The 25,564-nt window shown below is 43.9% G+C and overlaps 1 protein-coding gene across 2 annotated transcripts; it reads left to right on the top strand.

The window, feature by feature from the left end:
- Nucleotides 1-4,262: 4,262 nt before the first annotated feature.
- Nucleotides 4,263-24,645, top strand: LOC115459798 (biogenesis of lysosome-related organelles complex 1 subunit 6-like). Of its 2 annotated transcripts, none has more exons than XM_030189579.1 (5): nucleotides 4,263-4,322; nucleotides 13,346-13,490; nucleotides 14,982-15,069; nucleotides 19,107-19,193; nucleotides 24,044-24,645. In XM_030189579.1, the coding sequence occupies exons 1-5, from the start codon at nucleotides 4,319-4,321 to the stop codon at nucleotides 24,161-24,163; spliced, it is 444 nt and encodes a 147-aa protein (XP_030045439.1). In that variant the 5' UTR covers nucleotides 4,263-4,318; the 3' UTR covers nucleotides 24,164-24,645. The 2 variants fall into 2 exon arrangements, with proteins under 2 accessions (XP_030045439.1, XP_030045438.1); XM_030189578.1 differs by lacking the exon at nucleotides 4,263-4,322 and adding an exon at nucleotides 6,036-6,309 and having other exon boundaries at nucleotides 24,044-24,642.
- Nucleotides 24,646-25,564: the final 919 nt, after the last annotated feature.

The raw sequence follows: 25,564 nt of genomic DNA on the forward strand, positions 1-25,564 counted from the left end.
ACCGGCTCTGCCACCCAATCTCGGCTAAGCTCCTTAGGATCCATTCCTTCTGAACAGGATTCCTTTATATTTATCCCACGCATGTTTGAATTCCGTTATAGATAGATAGATAGATAGATAGATAGATAGATAGATAGATAGATAGATAGTGCATGTCAACATCAATAAATAATTTAAATAATTAACTCGCTGGCAACTGTTTCAGAACCAACAGTAACTTAAAAGAAATGCTTCGCAACCAGCATCAACATGTCACTTAACAGTGCATTATAACCATTAGTACCCCCCTCCCCCACCCCATTACTGTGTTTCCTTAGTAAGCATTGTTTTTGTTATCACTGTTCTTTGTTAGATCTGTGAATAATGTATACTGATTCATAATGTACAATCTAGATAATGTTTTTTTTCCCCTTGTCAATTGTATAAAATAAATAAAATGCAAGGTTTTGTAGAAAATCCAGAAAAAAAGGGATGTAAGCCTGAGATGAATGGCAGGACAAAAGGAGCAGCAGGTTGGAAAAATGTAGAAAAAGTCTGAAACAAGAGTAGGGGGTCCCCAGGGCCCAGACTAAGGCCTGTGGACTAGAAGTGGCTCATTTTGTTGTGCTGCTATGCTCTCTTTCCACACATGGCTAAATACGGTCTGTGAAGAAAGTTTTACTCTTGTTTTTTTTTCCCCACATGTGACAGCCAGTCAGGAGGCAAGGCTGGCAAGATTCCCAGATTCCACTCAAGACGATGGTTCTACAGCATGACAGTAAATTCACCAAACTCCCATGGGGACTTCTCCCTCAACCAGCTCTTTGAGTGATTTGAAATGTCCCATGTGGCCCTATTCATGGAATGTTTGGGCTCCCTGGGTAGCAGAATAAGAAAATGCAGAAATTGGAGAAGAGAATAAATGTAGGAAAACAGAAAATGTACTGAAAATAAATATAAATAAAATTAATGGAAAAAGTTAGAGATGATGGCACCCAGAGGCAGGAGGGAGTAGGCATCCCTCATACCAGAGGTATGGAGGGATCTGGGAGGGGGGGTGAGCCACTGTAAGGCCACCAGGCATGAATTTGGGGGGGAGGGTCTGGGCCTGGCCAGGAGTCCCACTGTACCACCTGGGCTTTTTCTAAGTTTAGGGAGGTGCTGAGGGGGGTTGGGGGCCACTGGACCACCAGGGTTTTTTGTTAATTTAGTGGGGGAAGGGGTTGGGCTGATGCTCGTGAGGGGGCAGCTTTGTTGGGGAAGCCCCTCAGGCAGGGCAGAGTGGTCGGGTTGGTGGACCTGGTATTTAGGTATCTGGCACTAAATAAGCTTGAGAGCCTTTTTATGGGGGGAGAGGAATTTCTGTGGGATTCTTAATGACCATATTTTAATGTGTCTGTGCTAATGGTTTCAGTACCTACACTGCAGGGGCTTATCTGCATGGGGCCACGGGGCCTGGACCCCCCTACTGCCAACGCCTTCGATCCCCCTCCCGCCGCCAACCCTCCCCCGCCGCCACTGATACCTTTGCTGGTGCTGCCAGCCGAACAAGTCCTGTTCTCCAGCGCGGATCTGCAAGGGCAGGCTTCGCTTCTGTGAGTCTGACGTCCTGCACGTACAACGTGCAGGACGTCAGACTCACAGAAACAGAATCCCGCCCTTGCAGATCAGCAACGCGGCTGCACGCTTCTGTTTCTGTGACGACATGACGTCCACACGGTCCTTTCTGCCGAAGTCTGGCCTGATCTAGTCCAGTCCAGGTTAGCGGCCGTCCGACTCCACAATTCTTCCCGCTGCCGCCCTGTTGCTCACCGCCTCATTGTGCCTCACTGCCACCCTGGCTGGCTGCTCACCGTGACCCACCTCGTGCCTCACAACTTCGGGTTCGCAAACTTCGTGCCAGCCAGTTACCACTCACCAGAGGAGGAGGACTGGAGCACTGAAGAGCCCACCACCGACCACTGCAGCAGCAGCACCAGTAGTCCTTCAGGCTCCACACTGCCCTGCCTGCTGTCCACTCCAGAGTCCAGACTGAGAATCCAGACTCTCCAGGAAAAAAAAACCCAAAACAAAACAAAAAACTTTGGGGACACTGGTGAAGTGATGCTGGGTTGGGCTGGTGTGTGTGGGTTGTGGAACTGTGGGAACTGCAGAGTTAACTCGATGCTGGGTGATGTGGGGTTAGTGCCCCCCCATTTTAACTCTGGCCCCCTCAAAATGTCAGCTCTATATATGCCCCTGCTACACTGAAACCATTAGAACATTTAGGAGCAGCTCTAGTCCGGCCAGTGCTTTTTCTGTAGGAAAATAGGTACCGGTACTCATACAGGGTCTACCTTAAGGGCAAGGTCACTATTTATGACTCCACCCTACAGTAGCCACACCCCTACAGTAACCACATACATGTTACTAGCCATGGAATATATAAAAAGGCATCATTGAAAATATCCCTACAGACCATAAACTAATAAAATATGTAGACAAAATTGCAGCTGAAACCCCCCAAAACCAGACTCTGACATGCAGGACAACACCACTACTTTGATCGTCTTCTCTTAACTCTATTGCCAGGATTCCTGTTCATTTGTTATTTTTCTCTCCTCTTTTTCCTTTCATCTTCAGTTTATTTTCTGCCTCTGTCCACATGTAATTATTTCTTACTATCTAATTTCCCTCTTTTGACTGTGTCCCTCCTTCCATCCAGCAATTCCCCTCTCTGTCCTCCCCACTTCTATCATCTGCCCCTCTTCTTCCCACTTCTTTTGTCTGCCCCTTTCTCTCCTCCCATCCAGAATTTCCTCTCTCTCTCCTCCCCTCTGCCATCGTCTTCCCCACTTCCATCCAGCATTTCCTCCCTCCTTCCCACTTCCAGCATTCCCCCCTCCCCATTTCCATCATTTGTCCCTCTTTCCTCCGCATTTCCCCTCTCCTCCCCAATTCCATCCAGCATGTCCCCTCTCTCTCCTCCCCACTTGAATTGTCTGTCCCTCTCTCTGCCTCTCTTCCATCCAGAATTTTCCCTCTTTCCTCTAGTATCTCCCTCTTTCTGTTCCCATCCTTCCTGCATTTCTCCTCTCTCCCCTTCCTTTCATCCAGAATATCCCCCTTTTCCCCTCCTTCCAGCCAGCATTTTCCCTTTTTCTTCCCCCCTTTCATCCAATGTCTCTCTCCTCTTCTGTCCATCATTTCTCCTCCCCCTCCCTCCCTCCTTCCTTTCTCTCCAGGTCTACAGCTGCTTCTCCCAATGAGCAGCAGTGGCAGGCAAAGCAAGCAGTAGCAGGTGTGTGGGGCCACAGTGCTTGAGTGCTCACTGTAGACTCTGCCAATCCCCTGCCCATCTGATGTCAAGTTCTTGTTGCAGGGCAGGGCCTGGCAGAGCCAACAGTGCGAGCCAAGCACTGCAGCCCTGCACATGGAGTGGAGGAGTGGCCTAGTGGTTAGGGTGGTGGAGGACTTTGGTCTTGGGGAACTGAGAACTGAGTTCAATTCCTACTTCAGGCACAGGCAGCTCCTTGTGACTCTGGGCATGTCACTTAACCCTCCATTGCCCCAGGTACAAATAAGTACCTGTACACAATATGTAAGCCACATTGAACCTGCCATGAGTGGAAAAGCACAGGGTACAAATGTAATAAAATGTTACTGCTTGCTTTTCCTGATGCTGCTCATCAGGATATGGGAGGATGAGCAGGTAAGGAAACAAAAAAAAGGTACCAGCACGTAATGACACAAAAACCCTGACTCCAGCGCTAATTACTTTTAATTTTTAATGCTAGTGTTATGTTTTGAGCATCAGCCCCCTAGTAAGGAGCAAGAAGTATCCATAAAGGCTGGAGGGCAAGGGGAGGGGACCAAATAGCTTCAAAGCCTGAGCCTAGGTCTTAGTGAAAGCCACTCGAAGCAGTGAGGGTGGCCCTTGATTGGAGGGAGAGGGTCACATGCAGTTGTCAGGGGCTGATTTATCAGAGCTGAGATTGAAGACAGAACCAGGAAATGACAACAGGGCCAGGAAAGACCTGGGCTTCTCTGAAAGGGAAGAAGAGGTCACATGCAAAGCAGTGACCACTAGGAGTAAAGATTACACACTTAGCAGGAGTGACTGCATTATTATGAACCTGTGGCAGATCAGTGGGGATAATCAGGCAAAGGGAAGCTAAAGAACATGTAAAGGCAAGGCCACAACACACACAGGTGTTGAAGATCTGCTGTGTCCCTGCCCACTCCCTCTTGTTATGGAGTGGGCAGCCATATGGCAGCCTTCAGTGTGTGCATGTGTTGAGGCCCCCCCATGCTTCTCTGGCTGCCTGTTTGTTCCCGCACCTCAACACAGTGGTAAAAGATGGGTAAGAGTAAGGGGATACTTTGTGATGCTGGACTACTGGGGGTTGGGGAATGAGACAATAGGGGGTGATAGCTGATCCACGAGGGGGGTGACAAGAAGATGCTGGACACTTTTTTTTTTTTTTGTTACATTTGTACCCAGTGGTGTGCTGGAGCAGGCTCTCACAGGCTCGCGAAAGCCGGTTGTTAAGTTTTTAAGAATTTTGGGAGCCGGTTGTTAAATAGGGCCCTCCATGGCTACTTTAACAACTGGCTCCCAAAATGTGGGCTTGGGCCCCCTTCTGAATTCTCTTTTACTTTGCTGGTGGGGATGCTGAGCCCTGCCAGCCAAGTAAATAGACTGCTGCTGCTCCCCACTCTTTGTTTCCAGCTCTGAGCAGCAGGCTGGGACTTCTCGAGCATGTGAAAGAAGTTCCAGCATGCTGCTCAGAGCAAGATGTTGGGAGTGGTGGCAGTCCATTTATTGGCTGCCAGCAAAGGTATGCCTAGCATGCCCGCACGAAGGGAGGTAGGAAAGGGAGGCAAGTTTTGCTCACAACCCCCCCCCCCCCCCCCCCCCGGCCACCCCTGGCCCTTCCAACTGCAGAGCTGGCTACGTCCGGAGAAAGAGCCTGTTGTTAAAAATTTACCAGCACACCCCTGTTTGTACCCCGTGCTTTCCCACTCATGGCAGGCTCAATGCAGCTTACATGGGGCCTGTGCCTAAAGCGGGAATTAAACTCAGTTCGTCAGGACCAGGGGCGTATCTGCGTGGGGCCACAGGGGCCTGGGCCCCCGCAGATTTTGCCCCGGACCACCCTACCGCCGTTAACCCTCCCTCCCTCGCCTACCGCCGTCACCTACCCCGAGGTCCGCTTCCTCCGGCTTTTTAAAATATTGCTTCAGCTGGCGGGGGACCCCAACCCCCCGCCAGCCCAGCCGCGATCTTTAACTTTTTCATCCTCGTCGTGCAGTGCGCTGTGAAAGCTGCATGCATCTTTAGATCTAGTTGGATGGAGTCTGTCTGATGTCGCAGCACGTTGACGTTACAACGTGCTGCGACGTCAGACTCCATCCAACTGGATCTAAAGATGCATGCAGCTTTCACAGCGCGCTGCACGACGAGGATGAAAAAGTTAAAGATCGCGGCTGGGCTGGTGGGGGGTTGGGTCCCCCGCCAGCTGAAGCAATATTTTAAAAAGCCGGAGGAAGCGGACCTCGGGGTAGGTGACGGCGGTAGGCGGGTGAGGGAGGGAGTGTTAACGGCGGTAGGGGGGGTTGACGGTGGTGTAGGGGGGGTTGACGGTGGTGTGGGGGGGGTTGACGGCGGTAGGGGGGCTATAATGTGCCCCCTCACTCTAGCCCATGCCCCCCCACCGCCGAACCTCAGATACGCCCCTGGTCAGGACCAAAGTCCACCACCCTAACCACTAGGCCACTCCTCAATGAGGTAAGAGAGGGGGAACAGTAATATGCTGGATTGTGGGAGAGGAAAAGTTTGTGGCACAGCCTCGAGGTCATTTTCGAAAACAACTGTCAATGGGCGAGACCACAAACAGGTTTATTCTCAGACCTCCCGTTGTGAGGGACGGAACGCCAACTTTTCGTGAAAAGAGTAAGACCACTAGAGGGGGCCAAAGAGCCTTTTTGCGATCTTTTGCTGGGGGTGATGGATGAGAGTTAGCCAATCACATAGGAGCGTTCGGTGACTGCGTGGTAACCAGTCAGACTTTCACTTGAAGCCCGGAAGTGGTCTGTGTACGGTGTCAAAGCTGCCAAGGAGGGTTTTAAACCTCATTGTAGTACTTTCATGGTGTTGTTTCGGGAGAGGCTGCTCTTCCGGAATCTGCGAGTCTCTCTTGTGGAAGGAGGGAGGAAGAACTATCCAGGGGGTACGGCTCGGTTCCGCTTGCGGTTCGTAAAGGGCAGGGCCCATGGAGACTAACGTAGGTACCGTGGACTCGTTGCAAGCGGGAGCTGCGCCGATGCGAGCAGAAGAAGATGCAGCAGGTAGGGGGCGAGAGGCTGTATGCAGTGGAGGGTTAAATGACTTGCCCAGAGTCACAAGGAGCTGTAGTGGGAATCGAGCCCAGTTCCCCAGGATCAGAGTCCGCTGCACTAGCCACTAGGATCTCACTCATGTTTGGTTTTCATTTTTTTTTTAACTTCTAGTGACGCTTTAATCTCTCATAGGACGGGGGAGAGAGGGGGTTAAAAAAGAGATGAAGGTTTTGAAAAGAACCAGTTGGATCTTTCAACATTAGAATTGTTAAGACAAAAATTGTTATTGTTTTGCTTCTGTGATAGCAAACTTACTGCTCAGTAGCAATTATTTTTGATGTGCAGGCGTGGTAGGCAGGCTGGCACAGAGACCATTCCCCTCTTTCTGTAATCTTAGTGCCTAAATGTAAGCGCCATTTGCATGCTAAGGTCACAGAGTACTAGCAGTTAAAGTGCATGGATGTAACATTCATGCGTGTGTGCTGAGCACTATTCTGTAAATTGTGGGCGCAAGGTGCATAGTGCATATTTGCAAGGAATGTTTATATGAGCAAGGGCATGGTCAGGTCCCACATTTATGTGCTTAATTTATAGAATATTACCGGTTATGTGCAAAAGTGTAATAATAATGTTTGTGGATTTACACCTGCATATACCAGGCACAAATGCTCACACCCAAATGGCATGTAAATACTGACTTGTGTGTTATTTTATAATAGTATCTGGGTGCCCTAATATCACTTGGGCATCAAAATGTGTGCAAAATGCTGGGCACTATCTTTTGATATACTAAACTGAATTACTCCCATTGTGTCTCACTGCTGCTGCTCCAGGTACCCAAATAGTTTTCAGAATTTCTGACCAGGGCCATAGCTAGATGACCAATTTTGGGTGGGCTTGACCCCAAGGTGGGTGGACATGGAATTCATCCCCCCCCCCCCAGCCTCCCTCCGGTTTGTTCCTTTCTCCACCCTCCCTGCCCATAAACCCCAAATATTAAATACTTGAGCTGGCGGGGATCCCCAAACCCTGCCAGCTGAAGATTTCCTCCTCCATCTCGAGCAGTCAGCACTCTTCCAAACGGCAGCTGGCAGCACTTGCCTCAAACTGATGCTGCTGCTGGCAGGTCATGCATGCTCAGTGCTTTTGCACGTGCGAAAACTGAGCATGTGCAGAAGGGCCGTCTCGGCGTCGGCTCAAGGCAAGTGCTACTGGCTGACATTTGGAAGAGTTCTGGCTGCCCAAGGAGAGAAAATCTTCAGCTGGCAAGGTTTGGGGATTCCCACCAGCCACAGCAAGAATGTCACAATTTTGGGTGGGCCTGAGTCCCACCCAGGCCCACCTGTGGCTACGCCACTGCCGCTTACCCTGAGCAAGTACTTTGAATTATATTCTAAGGCTTTTGTTTTTTTGTTTTGCAGTCTGCATTTAACCAGGCATACTGAAGGAATGTGTTTTTTTAACACAATAGAATAAAAAATAACAGCACACAGGCAAGAAAAAACAGCTTATATTAAAAAAAAAAAAAGCAAAACACTGCAGCGAGATTAAAAGGCAGGAAAACATGATATATTGCCCACCTATAAATTATCATATACAACACTTAAGGACCTTTGTGCTAAAGTGCATTAAGCAGTTTAGACCAGATTCTATATATCGTGCTAAAAAAAATGCACATAGCACTATTCTGTAAACCTTGCCTTAATTTAGGTGCAGTTTATAGAATATGCGTAGCACCTGTTCCTGCAACTAAAATTTAAGCACAACCATTTACGCCAAATAAAACCTGGTGTAAATGCCCATACCTAACTTAGGTGCAGATCAGGCATATTCTATAACTGCATGATTTTTAGGAATGCCACAATCCGCCCATGCCCCTCCCACACCTCCTTTTGGGATCCACACATTCAAATTTATGTGTACCGCTTTACAGAATACAGTTAAGAAATTGCACTTGTAAATTCTAGTTAGTGCTGATAATTGCTTGTTATTGGCCAATTATCGGCACCGATTGGCTTGTTTAAACAACTAAGTTGCACGTACAAATTGGCTGAGTGCAACTTTAGTCGCCATATATAGAGTCCAGGAGTTGATGTGCAATATTAGTTTGCCCTGTTAGTACATTGCAGTAACTTACTGGGCTGGCATTGCAGCGTGTACTGTTAGGGAAGCTGGGAAGCTGGGTGAAATATGAGTGGAGAATGGGTATAGAGAGCACATTGTAGTTAGTAAATGGTACTTACTTCACACTGTCCGTTGTCCAGTTAGTGCACTTACTGCCCCCTGAAGAGAAGGCATTATGATTCTTTTCAGTAGCAGGGTAAAGAAAATTTCTGTGCAGTAACTACAGAGGTCATGCTGGTCACCCCCAACAGTTAATGTAAAGCCTTTGCACTTACTGTGCTTTAACAGCAATAATTAACAGGTGTTAAGTGCAGAAATTTACCACACTTGAATAAAAGGGTTTCTTAGTGCTGCGTTGCACAGGATCCCACAAAGGTGCTGAGTTTTGGCTTAAGGAGGGAGAGAAGACCACTGTCTTTATCGTGAAAACCCTTGCCAACCACCCAGCGGAACTCTGCTCCATTAGATGTACATACTGTCTTATTCCTCCCATCATATATGATAAAATCTATCAATATAGCACAGTAGATCCCTGATAGCAAATCATGAAGAAAGCCTGTTTTCTATTCGTCGTTCTGGTGACGTTGTCATGAATCATTAAGAACATAAGAGCCATACTGGGTCAGATCAGTGGTCCATCTAGCCCAGTATTCTGTTTCCAACAGTGGCCAATCAAGGTCACAAGTACCTTGTAGAAACCCACATAGTAGCACCATTCCATACTACCAACCCCAGGGCAAGCAATGGCTTCCCTCAGGTCCATCTCAATAACAGACTATGGACTTTTCCTCCGGGAAGTTGTCCAAACCTTTTTTAAACCTAGATACGCTAACCACTGTTACCACATCCTTCAGTACTGAGTTCCAGAGCTTAACTATTCTTTGATTGAAAAAATATTTCCTCCTATTTGTTTTAAAAGTATTTCCATGTAATTTCATAGAGGTTCCCCTGCTCTGCACTTTTTGAAAGAGTGAAAAATTGATTCACTTTTACCTGTTCTACACCACTTAGAATTTTATAGACCTCAATCATAGCCCCCCCCCCCCCCTCAGTCATTTTTCCAAGCTGAAGAGCCCTAACATTTTTATCCTTTCCTCATATGGGAGCAGTTCCATCCCGTTTATCATTTTAGTCACTCTTTTTTTAACCTTTTCTAATTCTACCATATCTTTTTTGAGAGACGGCAGCCAAAATTGAATACAGTACTCAAAGTGAGGTGAGTGAGACAGAGGCATTATAGTGTTCTTGGTATTATTTTGCATTCCTTTTCTAATACTTCCACCACCCAAAATGTCATCTCCCTTAATGTGGCTGGCAGGGATCCCCTAGCCCCGCCAGCCAAAAACTTTCTTCCCTTCAAACAAGCTTACTTCTTGGGCGGCCGCCAGCACTGTCCCCAAGCTGCTGCAAGCCCCTCCACCGTGCGCATGCACAAAATTGAGCATAGGCGGAGGCCGGTGTCTTGCAGCAACGGTTCGGGGACAGTGTTGGCGGCCACACAAGAAGCTCATTTGGCAGGAAGGAGGTCTTCGGCTGGCGGGGCTTGGGGATCCCTGCCAGCACAGGTATATTATTTACTTTGGGAGGAAGGGGGGGGCGGATGTTAAGTTTGGGTTTTGCTTGGGGTGGGGGTGCGGTGGCAGCAGACATGAAATTTTTGGTACACCCACATTGGTCTCAGACTCGACCTAAATTGGCTGTCTGACTACGCTACTGTTTCCCAGCATCCTGTTTGCTTTTTTGGCCACCGCCAACACTGGACAAAAGATTTCAGCGTGTTCTCTACATTGACACTTAGATCATTTTCTTGAGTGCTGACTCCTAAAGTGGACCATAGTATCAGGTAACTATGATTCGGATTATTCTTCCCAATGTGCATCACTTTGCATTTGTCCACAATAAATGTCATCTGCCATTTGGATGCCCTGTCTTCCAGTTTCCTAAGGTCTTCCTGCAATTTTTCACAATCCGCATGTGTTTTGATAAGTTTGAATAGTTTTGTATCATCTGCAAATTTAATCACCTCGCTTATCGTTCCGATTTCCAGATCATTTATAAATATGTTAAATAGCACCAGTCCCAGTACAGATCCTTCTTGCACTGCGCTATTCACCCTCCTCCATTGAGAAAAATGGCCATTTAATCCTACCCTCTGTTTTCTGTCCAGTAACCAATTCCTAATCCACAGAAGGATATTGCAGAACTTTTTCAAAAGCTTTCTGAAAATCTAGATAACACTACATCAGCTGGCTCACCTTTATCCACGTTTATTCACGCCTTCAAAGAAATTAAGCAGATTGGTGTAAATTCAGGCATATAATTTGAGGAGGGTAATCGGTGGCAGAAATGACTGAGGGGAAGAGATGAAAAATACATGGAAAAACTCATTAAAACCATACAGAACACAACAGTAAGAAGGTACTGCTGTACTGCTCGACTGCCTTCACGTTGGTGGGAGTTTTGATTGCCTGGCTCTCTCTCATATTCGGTTAATGTGCAGTACAGGATTGGTGCCCAATTCAGAGGAGAGGGAGCAGCTATATTCAGCAGAGTGCCAACAGTTTAATTGATTCCACAGCAGGATACCAGCTTTTCTGTGTATTTTCCCTGGTGAGATGCTAATTATGAAATCTCTTCTGTGCCGTTGTGGGAGATAATTAATGCTATCCTTTAGTAAATCAAATTCACGTTATTTACAGCCAGAAGTACAGGATATGTGCAGTTTAGATAATATGAGAGTGGTTTGTCTCTTTCTTTGTTATCTGAGGGTGCATGTGTCTGTAGAAAATAAATATAGATGAGCCTGAAATTCAAAATGTCTAAAGGGCCCTTTTATCAAGCTGTTTTAGGACTACCGCACACCTAAGGCAGCTTAACATATCACAGTGGGACGTATTCAGGCCTCCTATGATTACTGCCAAATGTGTGTGTGTTAACGTCACGTTAAAAAAAAAAAAAAAAAACAACTTTACATTTTTTCTGAGCGGGTGTTTGGCTCTAATCAGCGCAGCTACATTACTGCACGCTGTCTGGTTAGCGCACGGAGAGCGCATGAGTGCTTACCATCTACAAAATGAGTGTAATGGCCACGCGCTAATGGCAGCAACGCATGGCGATGAATACAAAAAATACATGAAGGCCATTATTATGGCTGTAGTAAAAATAACCTTGGTGCTCCCTGATACGGGTCTTTCCCCTGCATTAGGGCCACTTTTTACCACAGCTTAGTAAAAGTGCCCCTAAGTGCTTTTTTGATTTATTAAATGGCATTATACACGTACAAATAGATTCAAGAAAGTGCACCAAAAATTAGACATGAAAAAATATGGGTGCTATGATACCAATTCTGTAACAGCAATTGTGCAAGAAATTGCTGCCTTAGAATAGAATGGAAGTTGGCATGAGTGCGCCTGACTTTAGGTCAAAGGCTGGTGTAAATGGTCACGCCTAAGTGGTACTAATCTCTAACTTATGCCTGCAAGTACAAGACCCACCCCTGTGCCCGCCCTATAGAATTTAGGCGCTAATTTATAGACTAGCACCAAATTAGTGCCAATTGGCACCAATTAAAGCCACTTAAGGGCTATCGTATGTAAGGACTATTGGTGCCTAATATAACAAGTTAGGCGTGCAACTGGCACTATTCTATAATTTGCATGCTAGTCGGAAATATGGTCGCACAACTTTATAGAATTTGGCCCATAATGATCTACATAGAGCATTCTGAATAGCATCAGCTGTATATCAATATATTCAATGGCATTTAACTGGGCCGTGCTGAATATTGCCACTAACCGGTAGAGAGATGTTCAGAGGGCGGAGTTGGGGATGAGCCAACAGCCATTTAGGTAATGGCAATATTTAGTGCCGTCACCAGCATAGCTAAGCGATCAAATAGGACTGCATAATACTGGTCCTAACTTTGTTCGCTTAGCTGTGTGGATGCCGGCACTGAGTATGTCCGGCAACTGCGTAGCTTCGGGGTAGCAACCAATGATGTGACTTCACACCCTTCCCCCCCCCCCCCCCCGAGGATAAAATTGTATATATAGTCCTGCTGAATATAAGAATAACTTGAAATGTCTGTATTAGACTTTTCAGATTATTCCTTAAGTGTTCTGTTCAATGGGCCCCTTTTACTAAACCGTGGTAAAAAGTGGCCTGCACTAGTTTTGGCATGTGAAAGTGCCATGCGCTAAGCCACTTTTTTATCACAGCAGGAAAAAGCCCTTTTTTCAATGGGGTATTAAATGGCTGTTCGCTAATATTAAAATTAGCGTGCAGCCATTTACTGCCTGAGCCCTTACCTCCACCTATTTAGTAGATGGTAAGGGCTCATGCACTAACCTGGTGGTAATTGGACAGTACGTGGCAATGGGTGATTACCACCAGGCATTGCCGTACACTGGCCCTTCGCTAGAAAACAGAAAAATATTTTCTGGCATGGGAAATGCCTCACGGCAAACACAAAACTACCATGAGTGTTCCCCATGGTAGTGCTGTTTTGCTGCACAGTAGCCCTACAGCAGCTTAGTAAAGAGGTCCCAATATTTGGTTTATTAATTATTATCAGGAACTGGGTCCCCCACATGAGTGAAACATCATGCCAGTTTCTGCTTTAACATTATTACTGAGAACGTGTAATTTGCTTTACATTTTTGCTAATTTCTCGCAACTCTTTTTATTTACTTTAGAAATGTTTCCCCTTTTGTGTTGGTTAAATAGTTTCCTTTTTATAAGAGCAGTAACTTCCTTTGGGGATGTTCACTTACCCCTTGAAGCCTTCTTAATTTAATGCTCAATTAACCAATTGATTTTTTTTAATGTTAATAACATATCATTTCTGTCATTTGAGGTTTACCAACCTTGTGAGTTAAGTGTATCAGTAAGTGAGCTCTGGCATCTGTCGTCTCTTGCCTAGATTCCAGTGATGCAGCTGCTGACGAGGGTCTTGGAGAAGACTTTCCACCTGTCAGTCGGAAAGCTGTGGAGCAGTTAACCAAAGGATTGATTTTGCACTATTTACCTGATCTTCAGCACTCAAAGCTGGCACTGCAGGAACTGACGTATGCATAGAACATTTTCAGCTTGTTACAGTGGTCACAGGAAGACAGAATAGTTCAGTATTGGTTATATCTACCTGATCAGTTGTCCTTCAAGCCGTAAATTGGAGTCTGCTGAAGTAATATATTTTGCCCAGAATATTTTAGGAATGATATTTGGCTTTAACAGCTATTCTTGCAGTTCATAACAACATTTATATAGACACAGCTCATTACCAGATATGAGAGTTGATAGATGAATGTTCAAGCACCTAGCTCAAGTGTATCATAAATAAAATAAATGAATGAATGAGGGTCCTTGATATACGTGGAGGCATATTTTCAAAGCACATAGGGAGTCTCTTACAAATGTGCGCCAGCGTTTTTAACTCAGCCTAAAAATTAATGTGTGCTAACCGTGTAGACACCCATACACAGCATGCGCTAAAAATGCTAAAGAAGTATTTAATCGTAGTTAATGAACACACATCAAACAGTGACTTGTACAGCAGTAGACAGTCTACTTTTCAAGAACTTCCAGATTTGAGTTTGATTGAGTATGAGCCTAAGCGTACTTATCAGAAAAGCGCATATACCTCAACAACTTTGTCCGGCTTCTGAGCTACGTGTGACTGCTGGATGGGGAACAGCAGACTTGCAACATTTCTATTATGGGCTGGTGGCAGCAGTGATCATTGTGGGTAATAGAGAAGCAGAAATAAGGACCAGTTTTCTAGATTTCAACTACCTGGCTCTCCGCTCTCCCCAGCCTGCAGGCACACGTTGTTGTTAAGGAAAGCAAGGACTTGCCTCTCAGCTTTCAGTGGCACAAGTGTGTCCTGACACACTGGTTGAGAGCCAGTACTCTAGGTCTTCAGATATAGGGGAAGATTCTCTATTTGATGCCAAAGAAATCTGCGCTAAGCGTATTCTATAATCGGTGCCTAGATTTAGGCGCCGATTATAGAATACGCTTAGTTGGTATTTCACCGCCTAAATCTACGCGCATCCATTTACACCAGCAAATATGTGGCGTAAGTCCCAGTGCATAGATTTAGGCACACTGGACCATATTCTATAACTAGGCGCCTAAATTTCAGAACACCCATAACCATGCCCCTTTTTGCCTGTGCGTGTTAGAAGTTAGATGCACATCGTTACAGAATGCTTAGTGAGTTGTGTGCCTAAATTCTAATCTGTGCCAATTAGTGCTTATTATTGCTTAAGTGCTGTTATCAGCACTGATTACCTTGTTAAGCTCATTAAATTGTACACATTGTTATAGAATCCATGCTGATTTCTGCGCAGATCTCTAGGCGCACTATACAGAATCTGGGAGATAGTGGATAACAAAATATTTTAAATAAATGTTTTGCACCTATTTGCCTTTGCTACTTAAGCATCCTGTTATAAAATTACCCCCTAGATTTATCATGGTTACAAGGAATTATTCTGTAGGGTTTGACTTGCTTAATTCTATATATGTAATGTCTTGGTTTTGTGGCTTTTGAATAGGCAGAACCAGCTGGTGTTATTGGAAACTCTGGAACAAGAAATATCTAAATTTAAGGAGTGTAATTCCATCCTGGATATCAATGCCTTGGTAAGTCCGTTCATTCTGTTGCAAATAGATGACAGATTAGCATTGACAGGGATTTCATTTGTTAGATAAATAGTCCAAAATATGGGTATTTGGCTCCTGTCCAATTGTGGCAAATTTGATTGTCACTCCCCGTTCCGTATAGAGTGCGCTACAAAACTCTGTTTGCCTTTTAAAAGCTATCATACTGGTTGCCCCTCTTATCTTGCTAACTTGACCCGCTATATGCCTGGTCAGGCTCACAATGATGTCTGGTAGTTCCATCTTTTCGGCAGTATGACTTTGACTCTGTATACACCAGGATGTTTAGTGTGGTTGGGCCATCCCTTTGGAATGTCCTCCCATTGTGTTTATAGCTTGAGGAATCATTTCAGGTTAAGGCCTATTTATTCCAGGCACTTTTCAGGCCTGAATACGATTTCTGCCTTGCCTTCGCTTGCTTGTTGATTGGGATCGGGGTACTTATTGCTGGTTGAGTTAAGATATTTGAGTGTGTTGTGGTTCTTTTGTTCTAACTTTTGCTTTTATTCTTTTCTTTAATTTTTGTCATTCTCTTCTTAAATTGTTATTTTATTATGATTTGTAAACCGCTCAGGGGGTCATTCCTGTGGGCGGTATATCAAACTTGAAATATACTTGGATAACTACATTCCTCTGCTTTGAACTTGTATGTTTTAAGCAAGAAGCCCGTAAAAGAGGACCAGAAAAATGCACGGATGCCTAAAACTTCATGCAAGTGCCTCCCAAGGAGAGCTGTTGTTGCTGATACAGAGAGTCTGAAAGGAAGGAGGCAAAGAGTCGAATGTGGAGTGGAGGAGAAGCAAAATAAGTGCATACAAATATATGGGACCATCTCTAGGAAAAGGTGACCAAACTCACCAGAAACAAAAAATGAGGTTTTAATGAATCCTGTTTGGGCCAACAATTAGTAATATACGAGTCCAAACCCCATCCTTTTATGTTAAAAAAATAAAAGAGAAGTTCAGACATGTAACTTTTACAGACTGCTTATGGACCCATGACATGAAAATCGGTCATTCTCAATAGTTTGGATCTGCTACATAGTCAACTTTTCCCAGAAATGGTGACACACGCATACACACCAAAAAAAAAGGTGGAAAGGGGATGGGATTTGATATGCCACCTTCCTGTGGTTACAGTCAAAGCGGTTTACATATTATATACAGGCACTTATTTTGTACCTGGGGCAACGGAGGGTTAAGTGACTTGCCCAGAGTCACAGGGAGCTGCAGTGGGAATCGAACCCAGCCATGCAAAACATGTCCCTGATGTCTAAAGCGTTTAGGCTAGTGCCCAGTTTTTCTAAATATTTTTGCACCTGTGCGGTAAGACCAGTATCTTTTGTAAGGGTGATAAGATTAGAATGAAATGGAGTTGACTTGGGAGTAATCTAAGGAAATATTTCTTTAGGGAAAGGGTGGTGGATTCATGGAGTAGCCTCCAGCGGTGGAGATGGAGATAAGGCCAGTGTCTGAATTCAAGAAAGCATGGTACAAACACAGAAGGTCTCTGAGGGAGAGGAAGGGACTGTAAAGCTTAGTTATTGGTGGGATTGGCAGACAGGATAGGCAGCATGGGTTATCTGTTACCTTTATAGGAGTGGCTTGGAGCCAGATTCTATGTAAATAATCAACATGCAGACATACCAGATGCTTGTGCTAAAACGTTTTCAGAATATTGTGCTCCAAGTGGGGGCAGGCGCAAATCGAAGTATTGTCAGTGTACAAGTACTTCAGAAACTGAAATGGCGACCAGAGGTAGTAAAACTAGAGATAAATAAAAAGCTTTCCCTGGCTTCATCTCTAGGAGATGTCAGCTGAGAGTGTCAAGAAGTGCTTCTTGTCGAAATACTCCCTTGCTCATAAGTACATATAAGTAATGCCACACTGGGAAAAGACCAAGGGTCCATCGAGCCCAGCATCCTATCCATGACAGCGGCCAATCCAGGCCAAGGGCACCTGGCAAGCTTCCCAAACGTACTAACATTCTATACATGTTATTCCTGGAATTGTGGATTTTTCCCAAGTCCATTTAGTAGTGGTTTATGGACTTGTCCTTTAGGAAACCGTCTAACCCCTTTTTGAACTCTGCCAAGCTAACCGCCTTCACCATGTTCTCCGGCAACGAATTCCAGAGTTTAATTACCACCGTGGAGAGAGATACCAACTCCAACCTTCCAGTCAAAAGCCAGTTATAAACCTGGTTGCTTGTAAAATGGCGTTCATTTTTATCATAAGTGGAATGCAGGGTTTTTCTTCCTCTGAGATGAGCACTATCTCATTCCCTAGTGTTCTGTGTGAGCAGGCACAAACTTTTCTTTCTTTTACTTGCAGTTTTTGAATTTGATGTCTTTATCCTAGTGCAGCAGGATACCACCAGACAGGTATTCTTGGACTGTGAATATCCTGTCTGTGCTGAAAGTTGAGCAGTTCTCTAGGTGTTGTGGGGTGAGGGTTGCATATTTGTTGGAGTGAGAGTTGTCATTTTCACTGTATGTACTGAAGATTTGTGTAACTTATAAATTGAAAGAGTAACTAATACTTAGCACCTCTGTGGTATAGCATCTAGCACTAGTATTTTTACAGCTAGTATTTGGTATTATTGTGTGTGTGTGTGTGTGTGTATTTATCCTTTGTTCTATCTGGAGGGGTCTTGTGAATTTGTACTGATGGCTGGTTTTTGTATCTTCTCTCCTACCGTTCCCCCCCCCCCCCATTATAATTTGGGGTCTTTCATTTTTGGGGTGCCAAGGGACTTGGGTCCAGATGCACAAAACCTAATGAGCCAGTAACGTGGTTTTTACACTTGTTCTAGCCAGATTAGCAGGCGAGACATGTACAAAAGGGTTCTCTGAGCTCTTTTCATGTCACTGTAGCAGCTAATGAAAGTGGAATACAAAGTTATTATAATTAGCTAATTACTATACAAATTTGCACGCAAAGGGATGCACAGCCGTTTTCCTAGCGATGCACAGAAGCAGCTCCTACCTTTTACTGTGGAAAATTTAATGGGTGGTCAAGAGCTGCCGGTACTCCCTGGTGGCTGGCTGAGGAGAGTTGTCAGAGCTGCAGACATCCTGCTGGGGAAATGTTCTTGATCTCCCACCGCTGCCCCTGCCACACTATGGACTTGACTGCTCGGATTTTCCCCAAGAACCACAGAAGATGTGGCTGCATCCAGTGAACTCCACCTAAACATTATTGATGTCACAGTAAGGGGGGAGGGAAGACATTTAAGGGTTTTTTTTGCAGAGGTTTGTGCCTCGGAGCCCATCCTCCTCCGTGCTTCGTGATCTCTGCTGGACACGGACTCCCTTTGAGCTGTGATTCCCCCCTCCCCTACCTATCATCTTTTCACCATCTCTTGTAAAGTCCTCACTACAGCAGACAAGACCGCAGCTTTTGGGCGGAGATGAGCCAAACCACCAGCATCCGCTACTGCATGGAGATGAACAACTCAATTGAAGGGAATCCCAACAGTGAGTAGTTTAGGTAGCCCTGTTCTGTCCTTATGGTGGATCCCTCATCTGCCAGACCGTGGTTGCAAGACGAGGCTTGTGCTTGCAAAATTTTTTTAAAGGCTACCTCTACTGCTTTCACACACACAGCTTGTCTGCGTGTATGAAAGCCATCTGTAGCATGTGCAGAGCAGCCATGCTTAGCAGTTGGCTGTTCTGCATTCTCAAGTGGACGACTGGCTTCCTCCCTTTCGCATGCAAATGAGCTGGTTTGCAAAGCAGCAACCAGCTCATTTGCATGTGATTCGCTTTGTGAATCCCTCTGTATTTCCAAATCAGTAATTTTTACCAAGGTGGAGATAAAGAGCGATTCTTTACCGGGACCTTTGTGCATCTGAGTCTTGGTCAGGGATAGGTCCTTTCTATAGTTTAGGTGGTGTGGGACATTTGAGGGTAATGTGTGCAGAGGAGATTTTGCATGGGAATACAGGAAAAATAGATCCGGGGCACTTTTGAAGGTTTTTTGTTTCCTATGTTGGAACAAGCAATTTTTCTTTTGTAGTTTTCCGAAGCGAAGTGTTATCACAACAAGCTAGTGAATATTAGGAAAGAGATGCTGATGCTGCATGAAAAGACATCCAAGTTAAAGGTAAGTGGTGTCTGCTTCGTATTTATTTTTGTTTATTTTGAGTTTTGAAATTTTACATTTCCAAATCACAAAATAGGAAATATACAGCAATCAAAATAAGAAACTAGCAACACGTTGCACTTATTTCAGCTTAAAAAAAAAAAGAATAAAAAATAAAAAAAAGCAAATACACAGCCCACATCAAGGGGAAAACATTAGAAAAATAAAAAGAGGAGGAATATTATTTATTTATTACGATTTATTTACCACCTTTTTGAAGGAATTACTCAAGGCGGTGTACAGTAAGAATAGATCAAACATGAGCAATAGGCAATTACAGCAGTAAAAATATTCAAATAAAGTATGGCATAGTATACTACTTACAATGACAATACATAATAGAACATTTTAATTGATAGCGTAATGTATAAGCAAAGGTGGAACATATAGATTGGTAAGAGAGTAAGAAGAGTTAGCAAGTAAGGTGACTGATTAGGAAACCCTTTTATTTTAATGAAGAAATACTGTAAATCTGTTCATGGTAAAGAAGTTTATAACTGCTGCTTGGCCAGTGTGTCTTTTTATAAAGTACTGGCATAAACAGCAGGCTGGTATAAATTTCTATTAAAAAAAAAACCCTCATCCACACTCTCATCACCTCATGCTTCGATTACTGCAACTTGCTTCTTACAGGTCTCCCACTAAACCATCTCTCTCCCCTTTAATCTGTTCAAAATTCTGCTGCATGATTTATTTTTTGCCAGTGTCGCTACACTCTCATTAGCCCTCTCCTCAAGTCACTTCATTGGCTCCCTATCCATTTCCACATACAGTTCAAACTCCTCATATGGACTTAGTGCATTCACTCTGCAGCTCCTCGGTACCTCTCCACTCGTATCTCTCCCTATACTCATCCCTGGGAACTTCGCTCATCATGTAAATCTCAATTATCTGTACTTTTTTCCTCCACTGCCAACTCTAGACTCTGTTCCTTTTATTTCTTTATTTATTTTAGAACATTTATACCCCGCCTTTTGCCACGTAAAGCAGCCCCAAAGCAGCTTACAATGAACTAAAGAAAAACAATTACAATGACAGAAGAGGGCATAAGGGAAGAGATATACAATACTTAAGCAGATAGACTGCAGTTAGGGGAAAGGAAGCAAAGGGAAGAAGTGCCTGCAGTAGACTTCCCAAGTCAGTACATCAAGCTCCACCTATGACTGTATTCAAATCTAGGCTAAAATCTCACCTTTTTGAGACTGCTTTTTAACGCCTAACTCCTATTCACTTGTTCAGTACCCATGTCTGTTTTACTTAAGATGGGAATAATTAGATTATAAGCTCTGTTGAGCAGGGACTGTCTCACTTGAATTTAGTGTACAGTGCTGCGTACATCTAGTAGTGCTATAGAAATTATGATTAATAGTAGTACGTGGATTGTGTAGATAGGCAGGTGGGTTAGCATACTTTATAATCTACATGTGCACTCTGCCCAGAATACACCCCTTCACGCGCATGCCAGCCCAGTATGTTTCATGTCACTTTTTATATTAATTTCTCTCTTCCTAGCTATCATTTTTAGGGCCCTGTTTACTAAGCTGCGCTATAGGCACGTTAGCATCTTTAACGCGCGTTAACTATGTACGTGCGTTAACAGTGTATGCGTCTACAATATCTCTATAGGCGCCTATACGGTTAGCGCGCACGCTACCTACATAAGTACATAAGTATTACCATACTGGGAAAGACCAAAGGTCCATCAAGCCCAGCATCCTGGCAAGATCCCAAAAAAGTACAAAACATTTTATACTGCTTATCCCAGAAATAGTGGATTTTCCCCAAGTCCATTTAATAATGGTCTATGGACTTTTCCTTTAGGAAGACGTCCAAACCTTTTTAAAACTCTGCTAAGCTAACCGCTTTTACCACATTCTCTGGCAATGAATTCCAGAGTTTAATTACACGTTGAGTGAAGAAACATTTTCTCAGATTAGTTTTAAATTTACTACATTGTAGCTTCATCGCATGCCCCCTAGTCCTAGTATTTTTGGAAAGTGTAAACAGACGCTTCACATCTACCCGTTCAACTCCACTCATTATTTTATAGACCTCTAACATATCTCCCCTCAGCTGCTTTTTCTCCAAGCTGAAGAGCCCTAGCCGCTTTAGCCTTTCCCCATAGAGAAGTCGTCCCATCCCCTTTATCATTTTCATCGCCCTTCTCTGCACCTTTTCTAATTCCACTATATCTTTTTTTGAGATGCGGCGACCAGAATTGAACACAATATTCGAGGTGCGGTCGCACCATGGAGCGATACAAAGGCATTATAACATCCTCATTTTTGTTTTCCATTCCTTTCCTAATAATACCTAACATTCTATTTGCTTTCTTAGCTGCAGCAGCACACTGAGCAGGTTTCAACGTATCATCAACGACTAAACCTAGATCCCTTTCTTGGTCCGTGACTCCTAACGTGGAATCTTGTATGACGTACCTATAGTTCGGGTTCATCTTTCCCACATGCATCACTTTGCACTTGCTCACATTAAACGTCATCTGCCATTTAGACGCCCAGTCTCATAAGGTCCTCTTGTAATTTTTCAGAATCCTCCCGTGATTTAACGACTTTGAATAACTTGGTGTCATCAGCATATTTAATTACCTCACTAGTTACTCCCATCTCTAGGTCATTTATAAATATGTTAAAAAGCAGCGGTCCCAGCACAGACCCCTGGGGAACCCCACTATCTACCCTTCTCCATTGAGAATACTGACCATTTAACCCTACTCTCTGTTTTCTATCTTTTAACCAGTTTTTAATCCACAATAGAACACTACCTCCTATCCCATGACTCTCCAATTTCCTTGGAGTCTTTCATGAGGTACTTTGTCAAACGCCTTCTGAAAATCCAGATACACAATATCAACTGGCTCACCTTTATCCACATGTTTGTTCACCCCTTCAAAGAAATGTAGTAGATTGGTGAGGCAAGATTTCCTTTCACTAAATCCACGTTGACTTTTTTTTTTTGTTTTGTTACATTTGTACCCCGCACTTTCCCACTCATGGCAGGCTCAATGCGGCTTACATGGGGCAATGGAGGGTTAAGTGACTTGCCCAGAGTCACAAGGAGCTGCCTGTGCCTGAAGTGAGAATCGAACTCAGTTCCTCAGGCCCAAAGTCCACCACCCTAACCACTAGGCCACTCCTCCACATCCATGCTTTTGAATATGCTCTGTAATTTTGTTCTTAATAATAGTCTCTACCATTTTGCCCGGCACCGACGTCAGACTCACCGGTGTTTAATTTCCTGGATCTCCTCTGGAAACTTTTTAAAAAATCGGCGTTACATTGGCCACCCTCCAATCTTCCGGTACCACGCTCGATTTTAAGGATAAATTATATATTACTAACAATAGCTCCGCAAGCTCATTTTTCAGTTCTATCAGTACTCTGGGATGAATACCATCTGGTCCAGGAGATTTGCTACTCTTCAGTTTGTAGAACTGCCCCATTACATCCTCCAGGTTTACAGAGAATTCATTAAGTTTCTCCGACTCATCAGCTTCGAATACCATTTCTGGCACCGGTATCCCACCCAAATCTTCCTCGGTGAAGACCGAAGCAAAGAATTCATTTAATCTCTCCGCTATGGCTTTGTCTTCCCTGATTGCCTCTTTTACTCCTTGGTCATCTAGTGGTCCAACCGATTCTTTTGCCGGCTTCCTGCTTTTAATATACCTATAAAAAATTTTACTGTGTGTTTTTGCCTCCAACGCAATCTTTTTTCGAAGTCCCTCTTAGCCTTCCTTATCAGCGCTTTGCATTTGACTTGACATTCCTTATGCTATTTCTTATTTTCAGTCAGTTCCTTCTTCCATTTTCTGAAGGATTTTCTTTTAGCTCTAATAGCTTCCTTCACCTCACTTTTTAACCATGCCGGCTGTCATTTGGTCTTCTGTCCTCCTTTTGTATTCTAATAAGCGGAATATATTTGGCCTGGGCTTCCAGGATGGTGTTTTTGAACAGCATCCACGCCTGATGTAAATCTTTGACCCTCGCAGCTGCTCCTCTAAGTTTTTTTTTTTTTTTCACACAGTTCGTCTCCTTTTTTTTAAAGTTAAACGCTAACATATTTGATTCCCTATGTATACTTCAAAGCTAATATCAAATCCAATCATATTATGATCACTGTTACCAAGCAGCCCCCCCCGCACCAGATCATGTGCTCCACTAAGGACTAGGTCTAGAATTTTTCCTTCTGTCATCGGCTCTTGTACTAGCTGCTCCATAAAGCTGTCCTTGATTTCATCAAGGAATTTTACCTCCCTAGCGTGCCCTGATGTTACATTTACCCAGTCAATATCGGGGTAATTGAAGGCCCTTAATGTGACATTGTAAACTACTCAGTTGATTTGATGGGCAGGATATCAAATGTTTAATAAAGATGCAAAATTCACGTGCGATGCTGCCATGTCATAGACCATTCTTTTAAGCTGGTCAGTATTTTATAAGAACCCACTTGTGTGTGTAAATCAGTGTTTCACACACAAATTGCTGGATTCTATGAACGGTGTGCAGATTTTCACATGCAGAATTGCACACCGTCCTGTGATATGGCTAAGAAGCCAATTAGTACTAATAGAGTGCTGACAATCAAATATCGAGGTTAATTGGCAACAAATTGGGTTTGAGTGTGCATCTTGTATAGGCCCCACAGTTATTCTGTAGAGGTTGCATAAGAGTTACCAAAATATTGAAACCATCGGCTGATTGGCTGTAAATTTGAAATGTTTAAGCATTTGTATACCTGACATAAGGTTTATTCAAATATAATTTCTTTTTTATTGCTGCATTTTGCTGTAGAAAAGAGCGCTCAAGTTACAGCAGAAAAGACAGAAGGAGGACTTGGAGCGAGAGCAGCAACGAGATAAAGAACTGGAGAGAGAGAAACAGTTAACAGCCAAACCAGCCAAAAGGACATAAAATGTGCCAGCATGTCATCTTGTCCATGACTGACTTTTTTTTGGAGTTGGCAGACTCTCTCACCAGAGGTATTAAATGCCAAAAATACCTTCTGCACCGCCTTTCTTGAGAGTGGATCATCCATGACCATTTCAGCCATTCAGAACTCCTCATGTAGCAGACTGTGCCGATACCATCAATGTGGAGACAGTTAAAACAGCTATGCAATTACTTTAGCGGGTCTAATTATCCTCACTTTTAGCAGCTATTTTATTTGCAGGGGGGGGGGGGTTCTTTGCATTTTGATATCTTGTTTTGACAAGATTGGCCTTCTACCGTATGTTGTGTTTCTACAGCCAAAAAAGGTTGAATGAGATTACTATAAAACTCAGTTAAAGCTTTGTTTCTTTCCTTGTAATCCTTTTGATGTGAATACAAAAAAAAACAAACAGAACTACTTGAATTCCCCGTTCCCCGGACATCCTGGAGGGACTGCACTGCATCGAAATAGAGCATATGGCATCAGATATAGATCATAAGACCTGTCCGAGCTGCCTAGGTTCACTGGTGCAGTATCTTATAGCCCAGGTAATCTCTAGTTTTATCCTCACAACTGAAGATCCTCTGCTCGTTTATATGTCTTATCACCGCCAGCCTTCTTTATGTTGTGCATAAATCTGTCCCTCATAACTTAGACTGCACCATTTGTTATTCTTGGAACAGTCTCTGCTTTGTATGCTTGGAAGTGCGGCCTGAAAGGGGAGAGAGAGCGCCCCAGCTAGTGCTTTATCAGTGATTTTTATAGAGGCGTTGCTACCATTTTTGTTCGTGGTACGCTTTTTTAAAAATTATTATTTATGCATTTAAATAATTCCACAAGTATCCATTTGATTAAGAAACACAGGGCAATACAAATAAAATAATATAAATAGTGAATATACTATCTGCCTAATAAAAAAGCAGTTGGGGAACACTGGAAGATGCTGGCCAGGAGTGAGAGGATTAAAAAAAGATTTATTTGTTATATTTGAGGACTCGATTTCAGAAGTGTCAGTCAGAGTTATACTGCTTAATTCCTTTATGATTGAACAAGAGCAAAATGGGATTTTGAGACTGTTTTTAAGAACTTTCAACAACTTTTTTGTGGTCAAAGAGTGTGGTTATAACCTGGAGGATACCTTTTCTCCCATACTCCTTGCCTGGTTGGCTGCGGAGGTGGTGTCGGGGTACTACTGTCATCCTCCTGTAGATTTCAGCCTCAGTCTCACTGCATTTCTTCCTTTGAAGTCCACGCCATCCGACTATTTACTCCTCTACCTCTCTGATTAGCAGTCATTTATCGACCCCCCTGAGAAGTCCCTTTCTTCCTTTCTCACCGACTTTCTCCTGGCTTTCCTTCTTTCTTGAACCTTCATCTCCTTC

This window comes from Microcaecilia unicolor, chromosome 1, assembly GCF_901765095.1.
Source record: "Microcaecilia unicolor chromosome 1, aMicUni1.1, whole genome shotgun sequence".
NCBI lineage: Eukaryota > Metazoa > Chordata > Amphibia > Gymnophiona > Siphonopidae > Microcaecilia > Microcaecilia unicolor.